The sequence below is a fragment of the Macadamia integrifolia genome, chromosome 8 (genome assembly GCF_013358625.1).
Source record: "Macadamia integrifolia cultivar HAES 741 chromosome 8, SCU_Mint_v3, whole genome shotgun sequence".
Classification (NCBI taxonomy): Eukaryota; Viridiplantae; Streptophyta; class Magnoliopsida; order Proteales; family Proteaceae; genus Macadamia; species Macadamia integrifolia.
Genome location: NC_056564.1, coordinates 22,791,812 through 22,816,789, shown reverse-complemented (window position 1 = coordinate 22,816,789; position 24,978 = coordinate 22,791,812). Strand labels below are relative to the sequence as shown.

Genomic DNA, 24,978 nt, shown 5'->3' with positions numbered 1-24,978 from the left:
CGAGCTACTAGTCTCCTCTCTTCTTCTCTTCTCTTGGAACCCTAGGTTACAAAGCAATTCCAAGGAAAGGGACTTCTATGTGAAAATATTAAGAAAACCTTGAGAGAGGCATGCAAGGATACCATGGAGACACCAAGGGGAGTTTTCCTTTGAAGAAATGGACACTTGAAGGTTGCAATAAGCAAAACCAGGCCTAGGTAAACTCACTGCCAGCCATGGGCTATGGAGTATTTTTTCTCTTTCTCTCTCATCCGGTCAACTTTGGAGCTGAAACCAAACTCATTTCGGTCCCCTAGGGTGTATTATCACCACTCTTGGTCTCGCTACAAGCCTCCTTGAGTTGTGGCTGCACAACTCAAATCTTCACTGAACACAAGGTACCGCCAGCCCTATTTTTGGCCTTTTTTGTTTCTAAAATGTGGCTTGTGATGCTTCCGATTGCTGTGTTTGTGAGGTATGATGTTTAGGACTATTGAGCTCCTATGTTATGATCCTAACCTTGAAGAAGGTAGATGGTGTGAATTTCTTTGAAGTATATGCTTGGTTTGGTTGCTGGATTTTTTTTTTCTGGTCATAGAAAGCAAATTTGGGTAGAGTGTGTACTCCCCACCTTGTGTGTGACCCTTTCCCTACAATATGTCTAATGATAGTGGACTTGGGACCCTCTTTGGAGACATTTCAACCAGTGCATCGAGTGGTTCTACTCATCCTACCCCTATGGCTTTTGATAATCCGAATACTCAAATTTCTATTGTGAAGTTGGACAACACAAATTACTTGGATTGGGCTCATTCTATGAACCTTTCCTTGCAGAGTAAGGGAAAGCTCGGGTATGTTACAGGTACCATTAAGGCTCCAAACCCAAATGACCCGACATATTCGAAATGGGAGACTGAAAACTCCACTGTTATAACATGACATGTTACTAAACTACCCTTAGAGCAACATAACTAATATATCTAACAACCAGAGACTACTAGAATTGGGTCAATTGATGATCCACATTATTGGAGCTCAAGAGAGGATGGAATCACAATGATAGACTAGTTGAATTTAGCATATAACAGAACAGAGACAAAAAGATAGAAAAAGCATTAGTAATGAAAGAACGAATAAAGAAATATAACAAACCCTTTGGGGGGGGGGGGGGGGGGGATCAACAAGTTACAAATATATCAAATTAACACTCTTATAATGACTACTAAACTTTGATCGTGTGATTAACTGGCACAAACATAGACTGGAAGCACATCATCAAGCCAAAAAAGATTATTAGTGAGTGGATTCATCCCAAGACTCAACTTAAACCACAAATAAAATTGCAAAATTCCCTCATCAACACTAAAAAGAACATAAGACAAAAATAAATCAAACAACTAATAAACTAAATCAGCCATTCCCACAATTTATGATCAAGCTCTTTAGATCGATGCATCTGACTTGTCCAACATGTCAAACCAGATGGGGTCCATGGCCAAGTATGCCTCTTTGAGTCTTTTAGCTATAATTTGCAACAAGTGGCATATTTGTCTAACCAAGAGAGAGGTCAGTTTGGATTGCATTGTGGCTTTTGCAAAACCTACAATGTGAATAATAAACTGAACATCTTAAAGAGGCATTGGTGCCTACATCATTGGTTCTAAAGGACCTTTAGCATTGATTCTTTCATTTGGAGTGAAAAAGGAAACCTTCAACAAAACAATTGAGCAAGGTTTAAGATCTAGATCTCAATCTCGACCTAGGTTTCACTAGGCAAAAATACCGAGATTTGGAAAGATCTCGGCGATCTGATATTTTTCCCCGGTCATCTCGATGGTTGGTCTCGGTGGTCATATGAGCTTTTTAGCTCTTGAAACTTGTCATTTACCTTATTTTAGGCCTTCTAAACACAGTGAAAACTTCAGTTTTTTAAAACTCAAACTCAAAATGGTACTTTGACTTCGAACCCTAGGTAGGTAGTCTTAGGACCCTTCATCGGTTCACCCTAAGCTATTCCACAATTAAAACAAACAACTATTAACCATGTTTCTATAAAAAAAAAATGGTTTTGAGAGTTGTTTTTACCTAAAACTGTTCTTGAGAAAAAATTATCTCCAAATTTTGATAATGAAGTGAATCAAGTGATAACCACCATGTGTTAAAGTTGTTAATCTACAATTTAGAGAAGAGATTTGGCAAGAAAAACCACCAAAAAGCTCACTTTTTCTACTTGAGCTGGGTCGGGTTGAGGGTCAAAATTATGTATATACCCCATGTGACTTGGTCTCGAGTCGAGACCGAGATATTCACCGAAGATCTCGACCAAGATATTGTACATTTTATATATCTCCTGTGCTCTCATCTCGCCACCCCAAAAAAAGAGCTAATAGCGAGATCTTGAACCATGCCATTGAAACTAACAATTGGTCTTTTTCTTCACATTTAATCACAAGGGGAATTTCAAAAGCAATCAAGGAACTAGTAATATGAAGGAACTCTTCAAGATTTTCTAGTAGTTTGGTAGTTAGAGATGCTCATGATTACGGACTTTACTCTAAAATAAGTTGTGGTGGTTAGAGCCATATAGAATATCATAGATGCAGTTGTGAATGTCAAGAATTAGGTTTTCATGTTAACCAATTCTAAAGTTTCCTAAAAGCAAAAAGCTAGGTGACTCAAGGATACTATAAAGATCACAACATTACGATAATTACAACATCTTTGGAAACCAGTTGCCTAACAAACCAATACACAGATAATAAAAAAAGAGCAACCCAGTGCACAAGGCTCTTGCTACTGCAGGGTCTAGGACGGCAAGTGTACGCAGCCTTACCCCCTGCTTCGCAGAAGAGGCTGCTTCCAGGTTTTGAACATGTGACCCACATGTTGCAACAGTACAGGGTAATTATGAAAGGTAATTTCATCTTTGCTTCTCCTTCAGAGTGGACTATATGTGCCACTCATAGTTGTCAAGGCGTCGCCTAAGCGTCCAGTCTACCTAGTTGGAGTATGAGCAACTATTGCCTTATTGCACTGCCTTATTGCAATGCGCAACACTTAATTTTGTCAAATATCATTCAAGTAAATTATACATTTACTTGTAAATTATTCATTTACTTGTAAATTATTCATTTACTTAAGATGCAAATACCTCCTATTTGAATCCAATAAAAAAAGTTTAAAAATCAAATTTTAAAATGATAAAAAGTCTACCCTCCCGTCCAAGAACAAAACTGAATTTTTTGTTGTACGTGCAATTTTCAACTTTCAAATACTGGGGTTTTTCTCAATTCTGAAAATTTCATAAATCTTATCATATGATAAAAACATTGCTAAAAACCAAAGGTCAGGTAAAATAATATTTTGTTTTGATATCCATATAATTATTTTCATTTAGGTGATTTTAATAAAAGTCGTGTGCTTTAAAATAAGTCTGACCAGAACATAATCTTGTCTATAAAACTCAGATCTAAGTAATCTTAGACTTGTTGGAAAGCTGGTTTTGTGCTCTACCTAATATAAAATGTCTCATGCAAAAATAAAATCATTTAACCAATCAAACTTATAGAACAAGAACATTTCTCTAAATGTTGATTTTTTATGACTTAATGTGGCTTAATGTTGATTTTTTATGATTTGATGTGGCTTAATGTTGATTTTTTATGACTTTGTGGCTTAATGTTAATTTTTTATGATACAAGGTATATGTAACATAATGTTAATTTTTTACAATACAAGGTATATGTTTTTCCGATACAAGGTATATGTAACATGCTAAATAATGTTAGAAAAGAGGGAAAATAAAAAATAATACTTGGTCGCCTCAGGTGCCTTGTTTGCCATAAGGCGGGCGACTTATAGCCCAAACGCTTAGATAGCCCTCCAACGCCTTGGTCCCCCCCCCCCAAAACCCCAATAAATAAATCAATTCAAAAATAAGCATCAGCTGCATCATGTAACTGTTTCTTCACCATGACAATGCATTCCAACATGTTTTTAAAAGCCTATCCGATGAAAGCAGGAAAGAAAAAGGAAACTGCCTAATCTGTGATCCTTTAACAAACACAGCTGCTTAAAATTAAAAAAAAAGAAGCTCAAAATACATGTGATTGTTTCTAATGCTGTTTGCAAAAGCCACAGAGATGTCAACAATGCTTTAAAAGAAAGCCAAAGGAGGAAAAAGAAAGAAAGCCTAAGGAGGAAAAAGAAAGAAAGCCAAAGGAGGAAAAAGAAAGAAAGAAAAAAAAAAACAAAAACAAAAGGATAAAAAGAAAAAGAAAACCCAACTTAATATGAATATGAAATTGACATCAGAATTCCATTTTTTATTTTACAAGCTTAAGAAAAACAACGGCATCCTAGAAAAGTAGAAGAAATAGGAATGATGAGGCGTAGAAAAAACATAACACATTTCCCAATCACAGAAGAAAAATAGAAGAAATACTCACGGAGGATGTAAAAAAGAAATGGGGGTATACCTTTGCAGTTGCCCAAAACTGAGCAAAATCAGCTACCCGCAGATTGCGGTCATCCACTAAGACGAGGCACACATATCAGCAACAAATGGGTCAATTTCCGAACAAAACTGCAACTATAGTTAGTGAAAATGAAGGCAGTGTACAGGCACTGCACCCACCGCTGTCTATAACCACACTAAAATATTGAATTTTCTTAATGATACAAATGGGGCTAGAATCTACAGGCAACTTAGCTTAACTATTTCTTGGAGGATATTCTACTTGATTTCCTAAAAATGAGAGCACAAGCAGAAATTCACAAACAAGGGATGACACAGGTGGGAACCCTCAAACATCACAAGTAGAGGCCCCTCTGTACTTTAGTTGATGTCTTAAGATTATGACAAGTGAAAAACTTTCAGCATAAAGCACAAGTGTAATCACATATCAAAACAAAGGGAAAATAGCAACAAGGTTTAAAATGTTGGCAAACGGCCTAAATATGGGCAAGGAAAATTATCACACAGGGTGAAATAGTGGTCAATCTGCTTTCATCACACCAGTTTCTCAATAAGAGACTCATACCAATTATAAAGGTGAAAATCCCCTCCTCAAGGGTCTTCTTGAAAGCTTTCAACATGCTTGACCGGTAAGCCTGCCCAGAAATATAAATTCAAGAATTGAAACAATGATAAAGCGAATAATACATAGAGAACCAAATATTTACAAGATTTGCATGTATAATACTTCAATAAGACACAAGAACCGTTAAATGTTCAAAAGATATGGTATGAATATTCAAAACTCACTGACTTCAATAATAGTCTCTCAAAAGGTTTAGCTTAGACCACTAAATTTTCTTCGTAACAAACATCTGCTACCAATACAATGTAGAAAGTGACACTGTTTTGAATGTTCTGACTCCAAACGGCTGCTGATATTCAAGGAAGTACCCTCAGTATATGTCCAATCACTAGTTCTCAGGATATATCATGTAGGTTGCACAGATACCTAGTCTATTCTTGTCTAAAGACTCTAACCTTCACCAAGAAGAATAAAGATGCACAGGGCCATCAATGGATCTAACCATTATGAAATCCAGTCCTCGTATGATCCAATCAAGTCATATCCAAACCCATATAGATATCAAAGATCATACACACATTTAAAATTCTGGTTATTTACAAAATTGTCATTACTCTTATCTTTTGAATAGTTGATTATCTAGGAGGGCCCATAACCGATCCGACCCAAGGTTTTCAAACCCCGGATTGCATTACATATGCAAACTTCATGTAAATAAGCACATGATATCTTAAGATGTCTGCAGATGCTAATAGCAGTCTTAAACTTCCAGAAGCCTCTGCTTCTTTTCTAATTGTGAATCGTTTGATAGAACTCCAAATTTATAATAGTCCTGTCCATGCATCACAAACATGGTATCTTATGCAAATTATGCCTACTAACAACTGTCTTTAGCATCATGGACCTCAACTTGTTGCCTCATTTTTTCAAATTGTGAATCACATGATATAAGTTCAAGCATATATGCATCAAATATAAGGACCCTAAACTTTAAATTGGCTTGTGACTTATGAGCAAAGTGAGGCTGAAAACTCCAAACCACAGGAACTACAAACAACAATGATAAGGCAGCATGCACAGTGTTTACTGCTGATTTTTATTTTTATTTATGCAATTTTTAGAGAAACCACAGTGACAAGACAACAGGTTCAGCCATTAGTATTTATTTTAAATTTTTTTTTTAATCTATGCAACTCATAGAAAAACTGACAACCTTAGCTGTCCATTTTTCAAAATACACATGTTGATGTTCAATACATGGGAGGCTAACATTTAATCATTCCATTAACACATAATACCAATTTCCCTAACAAAAACATCAATCAGATAGCCGTTATCCATCTCATAAGGGCAAAAACAATTACAGCATATCAGAACAATAAAGCTCAGCATAATATTAATGAGAGAACCATAATTTTAAAAATCCCAAGCAGAACAGCGGAATCAACCTATTGGAATCAGTGGTCCGAGTCTTATTATTCCTTATTCTCAAAAAGGTAAACTGAATCGGCAAATATATGCATAGATCCTATTTCTTGGTCACTCTCTCCTTCCTTTGGTCACCAGAAGTGCATAAAATAATGAAAAGTTACCTCTTGTAGCTAGATCTGCAAGATTTTTCACCCAAAAACTCCAAAACTCTGAGATCTAAAGAAATCTATACCCACCCACCCGATCCCATTTTTAGTGTTTCTGGCCAATTTGGGCCAATTTCTGCCTGGTTTGAATCAGAGTTGGATCAGAATCAATGGAGGCCAATCAAGAGACCGATTACAATTTTTAAATCTTCGGAAGGAACCTAGCCAGACTCGCCATATCAACTACAACTAAATAATATAGAAACTATTGAGGCATACCAAAATGTATACTATAGTGATAATGGAAGCAAGATGAAAGATCAAACAAAGGAAATAACATGTTTAAAAATTGATAGAAAACTACAATAGTCTTTCTCATCAGTTATCACTAACAGTAATTAACAAAAAAAAATCAGAACAAGAAAAAGGATAAAAAAATCAGAACAAGAAAAAGGATCCAGACATAAACTGAAAACTCATGGACCAAAATTTTTGACTTGATAATGATAACACGACCCTCAAACAAAACTAGGACGAAAAGGAGTTTCCATTCAGCAATCCAAAAAAATATTTTATAAAAAAGAAATGAATAGAAGTATAGAACTCATATAATTTTTGAAGGCATGATCAAAGAACAAAGATTATAAGATTCTGAAAAGCATGAAAAGCATCACCTCTTCCATTTCAGGTTCATAGCAATACTCCATCACCTTCTTTGTAATTCGTTTCTTGCCTTTGGCCAAACAAGATGACTTAGAACTCTCACTCTCCTCAACCTTGACAACAAAAAGCAATAAAAGAAGTAATTAATACAGTCAAGTATTATGAGAAGATACAAAAGAAAAGGAAAGCATAACTTTAGATAGAATTCAGAAAATGAAACTTATCACTCCAGACGCTCAATATTTGCTGAACAGCCAAAAACAAGGAAGTGATAGCTCACCTTTTCAACTTCAGTCATGAAGTAGTCATCCATCGAATGAATTCGGGGTGCATCACCACCATTTTCAACCTCAAGATCACGCAACATCTTTGCCAAATAGCTTTTACCACTACCTAAATTTGTGACAGATCAAGTTCAGTCTCCACACTTGTGGTCATGGTGAATTGACTAACCTTGCTCTTTTTTCAGTGTTTATGAAACTTTATTATAAAAAATCAATAATACTTTATATGTTCATTACTTATTTCCTAGATGAGATAAATAGATACATAGAGGGTGACAAAAGAAAAGGATAGGGCCGGCAAAGCCTCTTAAGGGGAATGACATCCCAATTAACAATACTAGTCACCCAACACATCAATGAGTTATTATTACATTAAACCCATATGAACATGGGAGAAGGCCTCCAATAGAACACAAGAAGATTCCACATCTTATATGTCTGCAACATTGATGCAGAACAAGCAAAGATTAGGACTTCAGAGCTTTTAAACATCGCACGGATGGACCTGCCCACGTACTGCCATGTGGAAGGTCATGGAAACATTAAACTTCACTATGCCATAATGCTATTGATATGTATATCTTTTCTCTCATTTTTAAAAGGAAGTTTTTTCAGTAAAATCCCAGTACTGATTTACTCGACAATTAGGAATTTTATGAAAGAAAAATAAGAAGAACAACCCGGTATAACAATTAGCCTTTTTAAGGAAATCCAAGTCATACAAGAATTATGCGAAAAAGGGAAGTAGGAAAGATTAATAAAAAAAAAGAGAAAATCATATTCTCACAAGAATTCACCGGTGGAGACCTAGGTAAACCCCTATTAGACTCACAAATAGTCATTGATCATGGATTTCCATTTTGAGTCATTATGTATAGGCTATTTCCATGATTTTTCCCCTTCAATTAAATTTTTGAAAGGACAAACTTGATCACTTTACTGTTACAGCCATTTAATGGCTTGTTCACATCTGGACAAACCAAGATCTTATGGGGTGGAATTTGGAGGGAGAGAGAGCAATGGAGGTGAGGTGGGATTCCATGGGAAAGATAGGAAATAGGAGGAGGAGAGATAGACACAATCAACTTTTCCACGAATGGTACTAAAGTCCTAACCAATCCTTTGGAAATGAGTGGGGTGAGAAAAAGTTGAGTCCACATCAGCAGATAACAATAATTGCATTTAATGAACTTGTCTACTAAGTTTCTCACCCCACTCATAAAAACACTCATATTTGTGGTAGTTTTCAAAAAACAAGTACAATTCCTCACCCCTTTTTACCTTTTCCACTTTCCTTCGTCAAACAAACAGGGCCCTAATGTTTATGTCTGTAATGGGCTTAATTGCACATCCAAAAGTTTAGTCCAAGAGGGGTACACTGGGTTTTAATATTTTTCTAGTGGCTATAGGTGTTTGAGAGTCTAATACGGTGTTTGAACCTAGTTTCGTTAGAATTTTTTAAGTTGTAATTAGTTTTTAATTCCTAGTCAGTTTAGGAGTCTAGTTATGCTACTTTCGATCTATTATTGACCAAATAAATAGTTTTTGGGTGGTGTTGGGACTTAGGAAGTTAGGATTAGGTTAGTTCTAGCCATACTAAGGGTCATATTTGGAGAGTTCTATATAAGGATATGTACCCTGCCTTCTTGATATACGAGAGTTCTATATAAGGAAATCTTGAGTTTTCTTAAGTAGCTTGACAACTTACTGAGTCAAAGCTATGGCTGAATATCTTCTATCATTTGTCCCCTCCTTTCTATCGATTCCTATTTCTTTCTCAAAGTTACTGGTTACAGGTACAGTTCATAGTCCCATAAGCTGTAACCGTGCTTAATTTCTTGTATTTACTACATTCTCTTCTAGTTCTTAAGAGTTTAGACCATGGTTGTCAAGGCATCCAGGCGCCCCTTGCCTGAAGGGCACCTTGGTTGTCTAGGTGGTGCCTACGCAAGTCCTTGACGCGTTGTTGTAATTGCCTTGATTTTCCCCTAATGTAGGACTAGATTTGACAAACCAAACTAGACCCGATACTGCAGGAACTTATAAACCAAAGAACAACTATAATTACCCAAATAAATCAAGCATAGTATGGTAGTAAAAACCGAGATAACAGAATATGACAGTTGCAATCGATTTCAACAACTCAGAAATTCTGAAACTGAATAACAGCCAAGGGTTTAGGGGCTGAACTCATCAACTAACAAGCATAAACAGTGAAGTATATGATCAGCAACCAGTAACAACACACAGTACCAAGAGAATCAGAATTCTGGGCAGGAAACAGAATCGGCCAGAATAGGAGACTTTCCAGATTTCACAATCGGCTGGTCTGATTATGCTCAAATTAGTATTGAGCCTCCTTCTAGATGAGACTATCACTCGATCCAAAATTCAAGGCCATCAGATGGCTGCAACTCTCAGAACAAAGAAGGGCGACAGGATGGAAATCTGAAATTCTAAACCCTGAATTTGGAAAAAAAAAAACCAACAGATCTCTTACCTGAATCGAAGGGCCTTGTAGATAAACTTGAGAATAAGAAGAAGAAAACTTGAAGAAGAAAAAGAACACTTGAAAGGAACCTCTTGGGCTTCACGCCGCAAAGAGTCACCGGATCAAACACCAGTCCATCACTTTGATCACACATAAAGCACACTCATAAGAGCAAACAGCAACATAGCTTTTTTTCATTCATAAAATCATTCTAGGCTTTTAGGAGCCTCCCCTTCTTTATTTATAATGTTAATGGGGGAGGGAATTACAAAATAGAAGGTTCCTCAAAAAGGAAACCAAATATTCTCCTAATACAATAGTTACTAAAAACTGAAATTAGAAACTAACTGAAATGAGAAACTAGTTGAAAAAGGAAACTAACTACTAATGACTTGACTCAATTAATAACTTGACTCCTAAGGAAACAAATATAACTCAAATTAAGCCCAACTAAAAAGGAAACTAATGAAAATGGAAACTAACTAGTAATCCCGTACTCAATCTTAGAGCCCCCTTTTAGACCCATAAAAGTGGTCTATTACACTCAAAACACATGGGATCAACGACCTAACATGTATGGAACCCAACCCTAGGCCTATTCCTAATAAAACAAGCATACTTTGGTAATTAATCTGCATCATCCCCCTTCTCCAATGCATAAGAGACAACGCTCTGACAACTATGGTTAGACCGTACCCAACCCTATCCCATTCCCACCATCTTTGCTTGTGGTTCAACCTTAGTAAATCTAGGTTGTGCTGCATCAAAATTACTAGGGGAAGAGATTATGATTTAGGGTTTAAAGTTTTTTTTTTTTTTTTTTTTTTGGGGGTGGGGGAGGTTTTGAGGTTATGACTTTTTCATTGTACTCCAAGTAATGACAAGAAAAGAGAAGAAAAACTCTTTGTTATTTGAAAAGCCTTCAGATAAAAATACAACAAAAAACCCCTTACACAAGATAACATTATTTATTAACATTCCTAGATATTACTCCATATTAGTCCATCAATCATCAAAGATATGAAATGTGATTACTTAATTTGGGAAAATATGTGTCGCTGAATTCGCAATAGAAACTACCATAATGAATGGATGAGTTGAAAATGCATGATATCCAAAGTCAAAAAGTTACCTGGAAGGCCTCGAAGGATGATCACAAAATGATCAGGACGAGTAGTTCTATGTGGCTGCCTAAATAAGTGAGAGGCATCAATAACCTTTGCCCTATCTGGTGAAGGATACTTCAAAGGAAATGGTTTCTCATCTTCAGAGTATTGTTTAGATGATGTCTGGAGGATGATTTGTGATCCCTGCGAAAGTGCAAGTGACATTCCATCTTGAGAGACCTCAATTACAGCACATCACCAAACCAACAGAATTTGATTGGCAAGAAGTTCAAAAGTGAACTAGGCTATCAGAAATTCATTCTTCAATGATTTTGAGCATAATGATTTAGTAAATTCACAACACATGCAAATTCCAAGACCAAGAAGTTTCACTTCAATTCCATGAAACAGCCACCCACATATGATTCTATAATGATAAAACAAAGACAATAACAGTCACCAAGGAACAATAATGGGGGCAATAAGATCCATTACGGATGAATTTGTTCCTCAATGTATTTTTTTTTTCCAGGTCTCTTTGTTTTTTATTAGCTACTATGATTTTCATTTATCTGCTTGATAACTGTCTAGTTCCATGCCAATAAGCTTAATATGCATCAACATAAAAAAAGTTGGACACCTGCTCAATACTTACCCTTTAATTGCATTGCCATTTATAAATTAAAAGGAAAAAATAAAAACTTCCTATAAGTAGGTAAACTTACTTCTGTAACAAAACCAGTTGAAGCAGGCAAATGTTGTTTATTGTTAAAATAGGCCTGTGCCACCGGCTGCATATCATGAGCTGGTTGATGTGCCAAGGGCATGCTAGTCGAAGAACTAGAAGGAATTGGATAGAGTAAAGATGTTACAGAAGGTGAAGTTGTTGGTTGCCGGTGTGCAGCAGGTGGCCCTGGTGGATCCGCTGGAGGAGGTAGCGGTGGCAAGGGAGGAAGAGGAGGCTGCCGTCTAAATGTCTGAGAATCCTGAACTAGCATGCTGTTCTCAGCGGACATAACCAAGTAATTTCCATAATTCTTCATTGTAGATGCAGAGAAATTTTGAGGCCCATCTGGGACCTGAACATCTGCTGGTAGTAGTGGTTTAACTTCAATGGACTGTCGAACATCAACCTTTTGATCATAGAAATGACGATCATGTGTGCTTCCAACCTGATGCTCCGATTCATTTGGATGGGGAAGTTGAGCACTCCCCATGGGGAAACTAGAACCCAGTTCATGATGTGACATATTTGCGCTGGAAGATATCTGGCAATTTGTGCGATGATAAAGGGGTCCCTTTGCAGGCATAAAATCCTTTGACTGAAGTTGATGGAGATCATGTGCACGATACTTTTCTTTAGAACCCAAAGGAAAGGGATAAGGCGTATGGTGAGAGCTATGCCGATACACCTCTTCACGGTGAAGAGATGATGGCTCCTGACTTTGTCTAGCAAGGTCATAGCAGTTAGGAGCAACATCAGGGACATTACTCAGTCCATAATTCTGCAACAAATGATTTGCAGAATTTTCCATCTGACCAGAATGAGACTGCAACTGTTGTTCATTTTCCATTTCTGAAATAAGACCATTGACGTTACTTCGGAAATGCGGTGGACCAATGCCTGAGCCATGTACATCACTCCAGAATTCGTTCTTTTCATTTTTGTCACGCATGAAATATCCCGGCAGATCATATGCGCGGTCTGGATGCATAATCGAACCCTTTCTATCATCAGAAATAAACCCAGGATCATGAGAACTGTTTGTCCCCACGTTATTTGGGAGCGTATAATGTAAATCAAAGTTGGCATGCCCTCCAACAATGCCATGACGGTTCCTATCATGAAGTGAGCTTTCGCGTAAATATCCACTTGGTCTGCTAACAACATCGAAGCCTGTTCCAAACGAAGAATCAAACCCAGCTTGTGACAGTGAAACATTTGGTGACAAACCATGATCACGAATCATATTCAATCTCCGTTCCTCCTCTGTGGATAATCTGGCCGGATTAGAGTAGTAATCATTGTGGTATGGCGTCGGTATCTGCGTAGAAGAACCGTTACCCATCCCATCGACTTTCATCCTCTTATGAGTTCTATCATTCTCTAGGAACTCTCCACTCATAAATCGATTTGCTCTGTGATCAAAACGCATATCCTCAAAACCAACCCCACGAGCAGAATCTGTTAATTGTGATGGTACTGGAAATTCTCGGAAAGAATGTCTTTCCAGATTATGAATTTTATACAGAGATTGTGAACTTCCGTAGCCATCACCTGGACTCCCCTCAACCAGCTCCATCGAATTAGGGCTATTATCAAAATGTGATAGAGGACGGTGCATCGGTTGAACCATTTGATTATCAAATAACGGATCAAGAAATGGCCTGTGAAACGGGTGATCGTTTGCCATCCGTAATCGACGGAAATCATCGCCTCCAAAACCGTTCCTATCGAATGCGAGAGATTGACAACAAAAGGGAATATGGGAAATAGAACAGAAGGGGCAAATGCTACCTTGCATAGGTCTGAAGCGCCAGGACTGTTCCATCTTGATTCTTGATTCTTGATTCTTGAATCTTGAAGTTGATCCGTTATACCGAAATTCCACCAGAGCTCCGGCGACACAGAGAGGGAGAGGGAAGAATTAGAGATGGATAGGATATGACATTACAGGGCTCGTCTGTTCGATCTTCCGTCTGTATAGCTCTGGAGAATGCTCCATGTAAAATAATAAAGACCGGTTTAGGGTTCATAATGAAATAGTTTTGTTGAATGAGGGTTTTATACCTTACTGTTGCTGTCATGTCAATTGTATAAAAAAGAGTTTTCAGTTTCGTTACGGACTCACGAGCGTACAGCTTTGCTGCTTTGGCTTAGCGTCACGGCGAAGCGCCTAAGCCTGTGTTGAATTTGGCGATTTCAAGAAATAAGAAATAAAAAAGAGAAATAATATAGGAGAGGGATTGGCAGTCGGCAGTCGGCAGTCGGCAGTCGGCAGTCGGCAGTCGGCAGTCAGCACATCCGAGTGAGATAGGATTCCTCTCCATATAACCTATGGACCATAGAGTGATCTCAGAGTTGGGGTGACCTCAAGACATGTGCCCGAGTCCTCCCAACTATGTGATCACTCTATGATCCATGGGCTTTATGAAGAGGATCTGAATCTCAACAGAGTGCGGTAAAAGGTGGAACCCATGGGGGCACCATATAGGGCTTGGAATAGAGAAGAGACAGGATTGTTTCAAGATGATAACTCATGGCAACGGTGGTGTCCCAACTCCCAACCAATTAATAGTCATAGTCACAAGATACATTATTTTCTTCTTTTTTTTTTTGATAAATCATTTGATAATGAGTAAAAAAGAAAAAAAAAATCTCCTTTTTATCATTTGATAATGAGAATTGACAATATAGCTTTAGTCATATTTTAAATTTTAAAATCTAATTCAATCAAATATCTCCCTTTTATGGATGAATGTGCCTTCTTGGATCTATGTTCTACTTACCCTTTTCTTTTCTCACATGAACTCCTAAAAAAATGTGATCACAAATGGATTAGATAGAGCTTTTTGTACTTCTAGGTTCTTGGATGTTGTAGTAATTATTGAATCGGCATGTGAATCCTATCACTATCCCTTGTTTTGTGGTTTAGTGAACATCCCAACGACCAGGAACACTTGGGCTTGCACCCCAATGGCTTTGGGATGCTCACTACACCCGTCCCATGCTTAAAAGATTCAAGATGCATCTTTAAGAGGCCTAGAACTGAGGAAGGAAAGGTTTTTCCATCTCAAGGGGCTCCCAGTCATTTGGATGCTCATTGCACCCATCTCGTACAAGAAAGGATTTGGACGCATCTTGAGAGGGCCATAATTGAGGAAGGAAAGGCTTTTCCATCTCAAGGGGCTCCCAGTCGTTGAGATGCTCACTGCACCCGTCCCAACCTGGAAAGGATCTAGACGCATCTTTGAGAGGCCCAAACCAAGGAAGGAAAGGTTTTCCAGTTCAAGGAAAGATGGAGAGTCTTGCCATGCTACAATGCCACAATTAGGGTAAGGGATTGCTATCTGTTGGCACAGGTACACACCAGGCTAGCACAAGCGTCTTTAGCGTGGGACAACATATCTTTCCACACCTGTGTGTCTAAGCGTATACCTACACCAGAGGTAATTATTTCTTCCCCACAATTTAAAGAAGTTACAATTATGATAATCCATAAATTCATTACATTTAGTTTGCCATGTTGCAAGTTTCATTCGATTTACATGACAACAAGAAGAGCACACTTGGGGTCTACCTATCCACCAAATTTAATCCCACATGAATGGTGTAACGTACTAAGTTTGGAAGGGCTATTATGTAATTCATGTGTGGCTAATGGATAGTTATTGTGTAGTTAATCACAATAGTTATCTAGTAGTTGGTGGAATAACGGGATAGTGGAGTTATATAATATGAGGTAATGCGTGGAAAGTATGAATCATGGTACACAAGGAAAAGAAGATTATCAATTGCAGTTCCTATATTTTCTCTATTTGAGAAGAGGCACGGCTCCTCCAAATCACCAGGACGCCATGGCTTCGTCGATAAGGCCACCTTCCTATTTTATTTCTAATATTTTCCTATTTTCTTTTATTACTGCAAATTGTCTCTTCCATCCTTATTTTTTCCATCCAACAAGATACGCTCCTTTCGTGAACGTATCAAGTGGTATCAGAGCTCAGGCATGGCGCCCACCAGTGGATTCGTATATTTTCTCCCCTCGAGAAACAAGGTCATGGTTTCCTTGATTAAGCCAAGCGAAAATCACCGACGAAAGCAGCAAAAGCAACACTACAGTTCAATTCCTAAAAGAATGGTCTTAAGACCAATTTTAAGGAAATGGATTGTTACGTACCAAGTTTGGAAGAGCTATTATGTAATTCATGTGTGGTTAATGGGTAGTTATTGTATAGTTAATTACAATAGTTATTTAACAGTTAGTGGAATAGTGGAGTTATATAATGTGGGGTAATACGTGGATAGTAGGTATCATGTATGCGGATAACTCTTTGTAAGTTGTAATTAATTTAATGCCTATAAATTAGGTTTACAAGGGAATGAAAAAGGGAAAAGAAGATTATCAATGGTAGTTACTATATTTTCTCTATTTGAGAAGAAGCACGGCTCCTCCAAATCACCAAGACTCGTCGATAAAGCCACATTCCTATGTTATCTCTAATATTTTCATATTTTCTTTTATTACTACCAATTGTCTCTCCTATTCTTATTTTTTCCATCCAAGAAGATACGCTCCTTTCGTGAACGTATCAAATGGTTCAAGGAATGGGGATTAGATTGGCCACCCCGACCGAAATCAATTATAGATCCTTTTAGCCGATTTCTATGCCTTCAACAATGATCTCGGCCTGAATGATAGAATGGTGGTTCATGCATTCATCAAAACAATATTTTTACAAGTATCAATTTATCAAAGATGTAGACCCCACAAGAAAGACCATAGTAGTGTTCCCCTTAAGAACTTTTGGGGGTTAAGTCTTCCTGTGAGTCCTTCCTAGTGGGGCATGTCCTAATATTGTGCCCTTTTCTAAGACATAAACTACAGGTATAAGATCCGGTCTTTGAAGTCAGCTGCCCTTTCTCTGATGAAGCCGCCTGAGTCACTTGGGGACATGTCCTACGATTATGGCCACTTCGACCACAAACCTTACAGTGGCGATGTCTTGGATGATTCCCACTCTTTGGTTCACCTGTCCTGGACTTCTGACAAGTTCTACGGTTGTGGCCTCTTTTTCCACACAACTGACATTTGTATCTCTTAGCTACGAAGCTATCCAGTTCAGGGCAGTAGTGTTTTCTATGCCCTTCTCGTCCACAGTTACTGCAATAAAATTTCACTCCTGAAATAAAGAGGAACTCCTTTGATGCCAAACAGACAAAGAACAATAGAAATAGAAAACTATAATAGAGATGGGGAAACCATCAAGGAAACTACCACAATTCACAGTTCAACATCATTAAGCATGTAAACATCTCCTTTTCCTCAGTCCCAAGTACCCTTTTGCAGTTGTATCTGCTACCTCATTATGATTTTGATCCTGTCTTTGAAAATGATGCAATGTATTTAAATTCCAGCTATCAATAAAATACTAATGGGGAAATCAAAACTTCATTCGGCATAAACAATATCAGAACTTCCGTTGGTTGATTCCATTCAATACGCAAGTATTTCATTATCTTGATTTTTTTCCCATCCCTTCCTTTTCTAGTTCTCTGCTTTTCTATTTTGTTTCTTCAGTCAACATCAGTATTGTGGTTTGAATTGGATTGAAGTGGGATTGGGGCAGCTACTTTGAATCAAAGATAACTGTCATCTAACATCCTAGCACACTCCCCTGCTGCTTTTCTTGGAAAACTCTTAAGCTTATTAAATACTATTTAAGTACCATCTATTTCTTCAAATAGTTTTCCTTGCATATACTACACACTCTATCCATATGTATCCATATTATCTCCCAAACTTGACCTTTTGATACTCCATTGCATACTGATTCTTCAGAACTTGCTCTCTGGAGCCAACTCTGAATAGAAACAGACTGACAGGTAGAACGTTAGCTAAAGATGTCATGTTTCCATAGCCATATTTTGGAGAGGTTGGAAAGGGAGGAGAAGCACCGTACAGAGAGTTTGATGACAATGGATGGATGCATTGTTAGTCAAATTACCCAGAATAATTCCACCATTGTATTGGATGTGGTAGAAGCCAAAGTTAATGCTTGCTGCATCTGTCTGCGGTAGCCAGGATATTCTAACAGAATATTAAAAAACAGGGTTTTATTCTTTCCTATAAAGACAAAGGTTTAAAATTTCATGTCTCATTTGCTATAACTAAGTGCTTTAGCACATAATGGCTCATCAAACCATCAATTCTGTTGCTTAAGGTTTCATTTGAATCAACAGAATCTTTTCCTAAAAACTAGATTCTACTCATAAAAAACTTAAATTATACATATATTTTGTCCAATTTGCTCCATGAGGAACGTCCTAACTTCAAAAAGGTCAAGTCTAGACTTTAAAAAAATCCTAGTTGAAGAGAGTTGGATTACATTTTTCACACTAGTTCCTGGTGCAGTTACTCACACAGCAATTCAAGATTAACTGATGAAAGATATACCCACTTAGAAGCCAAGGTTAAACTTAAAAAATAGAGGTGAAAAAGACTAATTTGACCAATGGGTATAGTATAGTAACAAGTCATACCACTAATGCAATTCAACGCAACTGATAAACTGACCTTTCATGGCAATGCTTCTCTTACGGCGGTTCTCAGGATCACGAAAGAAAGCCTTCAAAGCTTCAGATGCCTGCTTCCTTGCTGCAGGAGTTCCTTTAACTCTCTGAAAAGATACATGGCTTTGGACATTAGGGAATCGAAGTGCACATTATAGCGATTCAAAGTCCCAAAGTGCCAGCATAGATTTTTGTTAATGATATTGGGACGTGTTAGGTTGCTGCTGGAATGACATTTTTATGCATAAGGTCATGTCTGGAAGTGAAGTTGAGTCATACTCTTATTTTTTATTTTTTTTAATCTGTCTTGTTGAGAGTTACAGGCATGGTCAGAATTGTGGTAGTGAATCGAAATGAGTCCAGTTTCCATAAAGGTGATATGCACTCGCTATGCTGGACTAAAATGATCTTTTTATAATTCCAGGTGACAACAAAGTAAAGCCTTGTGGTGTCTGATATTAAAAACTTCCACATGAATGATGTGCTTGTATTTATCATACTTTTATTCAAGAATTAAACTGAAGTCTGAAGATTGATCAAGTGGGATCTGACCATATGGATTTAAACTAAAACTTCTATCAGCATTGTCTACTTATTTTCCACCATCCGGGGCTCACATGGTTATCATTTTCTCTTAGCAGTATTTTATTTCCACGTTATGATGTTCATTTTGGATAAAGACAGGAGGTAGGATTTATTGGAGACAGTGCCATCTGTGAAATGTTTCTTTGTGGAAGACAAGAAACCAAACAACATTTGAAGGAAAAAGTTCCAGGGATATGCAAGGTTATATGTAGTCTCATTTTTTTAAGGACTCGTGAGACGTGAATACTCTTAAAGACAATCCATCTCCCATCATGGGGTCTAATATAATACATATGATACACATCATATACGTATTGTATATTCTACTTGTGTAGTTTGAACTAGGTGAATAAATCTAAAAGGACCAAAAGAACGAAGAACAGTCAAGTCCACAGCTTCGGCCTGGCATGTACCACTTATGTCACTAATGGGTCCAATGGACCAACAAATGTCCATACCATGGAAATTTATAGAGGCGGCTGAGTAAACCCTATACTTTCAATTTCCAAAACCCGAAGTCCCTAACCCAAGATTAACTGAAATGGAAATGTTTACTAGATAGGTTCTGCATCACTGAAATATTCAAACTACCAAAATTGATGAAAAACACAACCATTAAGCCATGATCCACCATTTTAAATGACATAACATCCATATGTCCTATTTGAGATCACGGTAGCTCAGATACTGTGTCCATTTAGCTTCATTCTGATTCTAGAGTTATTTTAGGCTGTTCGTTTACTAGTGCTTATTTTAGTTCTACATTGTGCCCTTGAAATTTCAGTTAAAGTAGGAGTAGCACGAACACTGATGTGTAGGAAATCTACATAGTTTCTTGTAATTGCCATCCAAGAAGTAAATTAAAAGTTGCAATGCTTTTACAACTGATTTGGTCTTCCCCTCCAAACCCCTGGATTTGTGAAGCTCTCAATTCTCTCAGGGCATGATTCCTGGAGTGCTACAGTGTGAAGATAGTAGTCTCATTATTCTCCTCTCCTCTTTAAAATTTTTTCTTTCTTTGATGAAATCATGGCTATAACTTTTAAACCTAACCATCCTTAAGCATTGACCTAAATTAGTACACTCTATTCTAAATCTAAACCCAACAAAATCAATTGATTTGATTCATAAAATTCTTCCCTAACAGCCCTTGTATTTGAAATTTAAAATCTTAATCAATATTCACCCTAGTGAGCCCTATACTAGATAGGTTCTGCATTAGTTAAACAATTACACTAACTGAAGATAAATAAAAATATGCATGTTAATCATCATTTCATATAATATTAATCCTTACACAAAATCCTTCATAACGATAAAATATGGGCATTGAAGATAGCAATTATTCAGATTCTATACCTTGATTGCAGCCACCCTTTGTGCATGAAGTTTAGGATCACGATGGATAATCTTCATGCGTTTACTAAACAATCCTGTTTTTGCATTGAGACTCTGCAAGCATCCAACTAAAAAGGAAATTAATTTTAGGATTTGGTTAAAGACATGTAAAACCCTGAACTTAAAAAGATATTTGATTTATGATGCTTTATTCAAAATAACCTTAGCCCAAACCGACAAACCTAACTGATACTGACCAACCATTTAAAAAGTGATCCGGTCTAGTTTTGAGGATTGAAGACCTATTAAGTAATCTGTCAGTATCTGTCCAACCGACTGCAGAGACCGATTAAGACCAAAGGTACAAACCCAACCAATCCAGACCGATTATGGATCAATTAATCTAAAATATACACTAAATATTGCTTAGTCAATCAGTCCTTAAACTGAATACAGACTGACCTATGATAGTTGAGTTTAGCTGCTCTTTGGCTTTTGAGACAGGGCGTACTAGTTGTTGAGAGCGAAGCCTAAGGGACCTACTAAAGATAAACAAGGCCAACTGCAACTCAATTGAAGGAAAGGGCACCAATGACCAAGACCAATTATGGACTGAGACCGACCGACCAATTAATATATGAAGTCAGTTTTCCCACCCTTGGAATGATTAGTAAATCAGTCAGTCTTGGTCGACTAAAACCGAGACTGAATAGAGACCGACAGAAATCAGCCGAACCCACCTGATCTACACTCTTAGTCTCAAGTCGCATGGCCATCCATTTTGTCTAAAACATAACAAGGAACAAGTTCAACATGGTTGCACATTCCATTACGTGCCAAAGAAGAGAGACAAAAAAAAAATGCATCTGAAAAGAAGCCTGAAAGGCAGCGTGGCCCTTGCGCTTAGACATAGAGAGGGAGAGAGAAAGAAGAATACGGGAAGGTGAAAAGGATGGCTTCTGGGCTGAGATGGAGGGCAAGAATTCCAAGGAAGAGATTTGGACACTGACCCATTAATCCATCTTACCCCCATTTGCAATTTTTAACAGATACCATGTGGACTGTTAGTATTTATCTACTGTATTTATTGTAAGATTATCAAATACAAATGCGTACCTTTATCTCTTATAAAGACAAAAAAAATCTAATGGCCATCCTTCAAAGCTGCCTAATCCTACAATTAAAACCATCATGGCATGGGAATGCATGGGAGATGCCTTCCCAACCTGCTTGCTCAGAGAACCATTTCCCATATATATATATATATATATATATAATGGGGGACCAGTGACATGGCAGCATACGGAAAAAAAAAAATTTCCAAGTAGACAGCTAACCCGTAGTGATCGGCTGATCTTTAATCCAACTTCAGGAGGAGGTGATTGGTACACACGCTTTGATTTTCTTGGCACATTTAAATTTATATCCAAATTGTCTACTTCATCATCTTCCTTCACTTTGAATGGAGATCTGCAAAAGGCTAAGCATTAAAGTGTGTATACTTAAATGAACAACTTACAACTCCTTCACTGCCATCGATTAACCCTGAGTCCCTAATATATGAAACATGAAGGCCATCATTTATCAAACTATTGTAGGACATTAAAAACTTCACTAGCTGATGTATCTCACTTTCATCTTTTACATAAATAAGTACATGACAGCTACATTTGGACTCCTCATTTCACAATCTTGAAAAGTAATTTTAGTAATGTGTGTGTCAAATTAAATCACCAGAGAATCAGAGATAACCACCACCCAAACACCTCATATTTGGGAAGAGCAGAGATTTCCAGAAAATCTTCTCAGGAAATGAATCAATTATCAGATAATTTTGGATAAAAATGAAAATAAATAGTAGGTAGCAAAAGAGAATACACCACTAAATTTCATAGATCACACTCTGAGTCTTATAAAGACCTCTTGGATGTAATCAAAGAGATTCCAGGTTTCTGTGTCAAAATCCCATGTTCCCCTGTAAGGCTCCAAATCCCAACTCAAGCCTACCTGGAAGATAGATTTAGATCTCTATATTCTTATTTTTACACCGAGATAAGGTAAATATGTGCAGAAATGTTTAGAGTTATGCCTCCCTACCACACCCTTGTCCAACACTAAAGACGATTTCCCATCTTAATCACATCAAATTAATGGGAAAGGCGAGGGAATATCCTTGAGCAAGCTAGCAGGACCTATTTGCTTGACTTGAATGACAACCATGTATCTAAAGTTTAATTATTAAGATAAGAATATCCAATTTTTAACTAATACACATCTCGAAGTTTTCTTTTGCTTTGCTTTCTTTTTCTTTTTAAGCCCAACTCAGTGTACATGTGAGACCAACATCAAATACATAAATATAGGAAGCATGCACTAGGTATTGAAGAGTGACGAATAAACTTATAAACCTCAATTCGGAAAACTGACAATATATAAGATGAAAAAAGAAGCATAATGAAGATTTACTTAGAGCGAGCTTTCTCCCATGGCTGCTCATCAAGTGACTCTTCCCATATTACACATTCTCCAAAGCACTGTTGACAAGTCATTATTCCCTGTTACCATTGAGGCAAAGTAAATATATGCAATTTGTAAGAATAACATCAAACACAACTTCTGACTAAATTGTACCCTAGTTCAAAATGTAAGCTAAAATTTATGCTGTTCTATGTAGGCCCCTATACAAAAGTACCTTTCCATTACATTGTGAACAATCCACTCTAGATCTTTCTATTCCACATTCTGTACATGGAGTATAGCCCCTGCCCCTACAACTTGGGCAAGGTAACTCTCTGATATATTGGCCATTGGGACCAAACCAGGAACTTGGTCTGTTTGCTTCAGCAGCAGCATTCCTGAACAATGAAATTGGAGTCACTTTTTAAAGATAAACATATGAAATCGTAAATAGGGAAGGAGGGGATATGAAGGTATGTTTACAACAGCTAATGCAAGGATAACATGACTTAGGGGTTATGTTTGTTTCGAGGACTTGGCTCTTAACCTTCAACCGCAACCTGAAACACAGGGATACCCAGCCAAAACGCAAGGCTACACTTTTTCTGGCATAGATTTGGCATTTCAACATGAATTAAGAACTGAATGTTCTCTTAGAAAAGCTTGCAAGAGGGGTGATCACAGTATAATTCATATAATTAAGTACGAGCCAGTTCCATCAAAACCAACCACTCAAAAATGCAGAAACCTCTCGAACTATAAATACCTAGAAGAGCGGTGAACAAGTTACTAATTACCCAGTGGTGGAAGCTTGTCAACAATTGCCAAGCTCGATATGAAGTGTTGCAGTCTATTGTCAAATTCACCCCCACTGACGACTATAAATTGATAAATCCTATCTAATTTAGTACTGAAAATACTGTATGTGTATGGGCAAGCACCGCAATTTGTCCAACGATGTAAATGAAAAAACTGAAACCTTGGCTGCGGACCGACTTCAAGTCCAAAAATCTCTTCGGAAGGATCATAATCAAGCTGTCAATCATGTAAATTAGAAAACGTCATTCGGAATTTTTTTTTTTTTTTGTTCAGATTCAAGAAGACTCACGAAAATGACAATAAATATACTACAAGAGAAACTAAAATCTCGATAAACTCCAAATTCAAACGAAACAACAAGAAAACTCATCAAACGACATACCAATAGAATATTTAATCGAGCAAAACTAATGATTAAGGTATACGAAATATGGAAATCCAGGAGATAACAAGAACATACCTGTGCTTGTTTCGGCACTGAAACTGAATCATCGTTCATGGAAGAAGAATTCACACAAGAAATTAACCCAATCTTCCGAGTTGAACGAAGAAAAATCCAGAAGTTGCTGTTCCTCCGTCTCCATTGAGGAACTAAAAGCCGGAGCGATGGAGTTAGAGAGAACATTTCGAGCGGTTTCACTTCCACACAACAACAAAACCGAAGCAGGTACGTACATTTATTAGAGAGAGGACCCGTGAGGAACCGTGAGAGAAAGTAGAGACTAGAGTAGCTGGAGGCTTGAAGTGCCACGTGTATGATGGGGTCCCCTTGAGTATAGACGTGTAGGATTTTTCCTATTAGAAAACTGGGACAAAGTTGCTTTAGGCTCGATTTAATTGCAATAAGAATTAAAAGAAAAGGAAAGTTAAATTTTCATACAAGGAAATATTTATGGTCATTACCTTAAATGATTGTATAAATTATTTAATTTTTATAATCATATTTGGTAATAATATATTTTACATGTAATTTTTATTTTACATATTATAGCAAAGGGTTTTGGATGCAAAGTAAAGTAAAATTTTATAATTAAATATGAAATGATTTGAAGTTGATGTTAAAGTCACATGGGTAATGATTACATTTTTTTTTTTAAATATGAAAATTTCACTTCCCTTTCCTTCCCTTTTATTTCCCTTACATAGCCTTAGCTTTGAGTAACAATGAAAAAAAAAAAGGTAGCTAGAGTTAGCAAGGGACCTTCGCCTCAAGAAACGTGTGGTTTTGAATTGAACTCCTCTTACCTTCTTGGGACCACTTACATGGGGTGTTTAGTGTTCTTCACTGCTTTCATTGAAGGTTGAATGGTTCTTATTCAATCATGATATGACCCAATTGATGA

The 24,978-nt window shown here is 37.2% G+C and overlaps 2 protein-coding genes across 6 annotated transcripts in view; both read right to left on the bottom strand.

Annotated features, from left to right (window-relative positions):
* Positions 1-14,130, bottom strand: part of LOC122086460 — a 45,514-nt gene extending 31,384 nt beyond the window's left edge. Inside the window, exons 1-7 of one of the 3 annotated variants that reach the window (XM_042655270.1) lie at positions 13,934-14,113; positions 11,868-13,852; positions 11,169-11,346; positions 7,542-7,654; positions 7,273-7,374; positions 5,022-5,091; positions 4,458-4,513 (exon numbers count right to left, since the gene is read on the bottom strand). In XM_042655270.1, the coding sequence (XP_042511204.1) occupies positions 4,458-4,513; positions 5,022-5,091; positions 7,273-7,374; positions 7,542-7,654; positions 11,169-11,346; positions 11,868-13,694 (2,346 nt within the window). In that variant the 5' untranslated portion in view covers positions 13,695-13,852; positions 13,934-14,113. Of the gene's footprint in view, positions 1-4,457; positions 4,514-5,021; positions 5,092-7,272; positions 7,375-7,541; positions 7,655-11,168; positions 11,347-11,867 lie in introns of all 3 variants that reach the window. The other 2 variants (XM_042655271.1, XM_042655269.1) reach the window with 2 other exon arrangements.
* A 2,429-nt stretch (positions 14,131-16,559) lies between these two features.
* On the bottom strand, positions 16,560-24,293 carry LOC122085517. 3 transcript variants are annotated; one of them, XM_042653980.1, is made up of 8 exons: positions 24,096-24,293; positions 23,796-23,851; positions 23,052-23,214; positions 22,826-22,914; positions 21,697-21,829; positions 20,381-20,473; positions 18,441-18,543; positions 16,560-17,046 (listed from the first exon to the last, which is right to left on the bottom strand). In XM_042653980.1, the coding sequence occupies exons 1-8, from the start codon at positions 24,258-24,260 to the stop codon at positions 16,661-16,663; spliced, it is 1,188 nt and encodes a 395-aa protein (XP_042509914.1). In that variant the 5' UTR covers positions 24,261-24,293; the 3' UTR covers positions 16,560-16,660. The 3 variants fall into 3 exon arrangements, with proteins under 3 accessions (XP_042509914.1, XP_042509915.1, XP_042509916.1); XM_042653982.1 differs by having other exon boundaries at positions 16,830-17,027; XM_042653981.1 differs by lacking the exon at positions 23,796-23,851 and having other exon boundaries at positions 24,096-24,275.
* Between the last annotated feature and the right edge of the window lie 685 nt (positions 24,294-24,978).

Bases quoted from the DNA above. Each gene is read 5' to 3' on its own strand.
- LOC122085517 (XM_042653980.1), bottom strand. From the start codon at position 24,260: ATGTTCTCTCTAACTCCATCGCTCCGGCTTTTAGTTCCTCAATGGAGA. The intron at 23,215-23,795 runs GTTTCAGTTTTT...TTCATTGTTCAG, and splicing joins GAAGTCGGTCCGCAGCCAAG to GAATGCTGCTGCTGAAGCAA. The intron at 18,544-20,380 runs GTATAGAATCTG...GTATCTTTTCAG, and splicing joins AAAGGGTGGCTGCAATCAAG to AGAGTTAAAGGAACTCCTGC.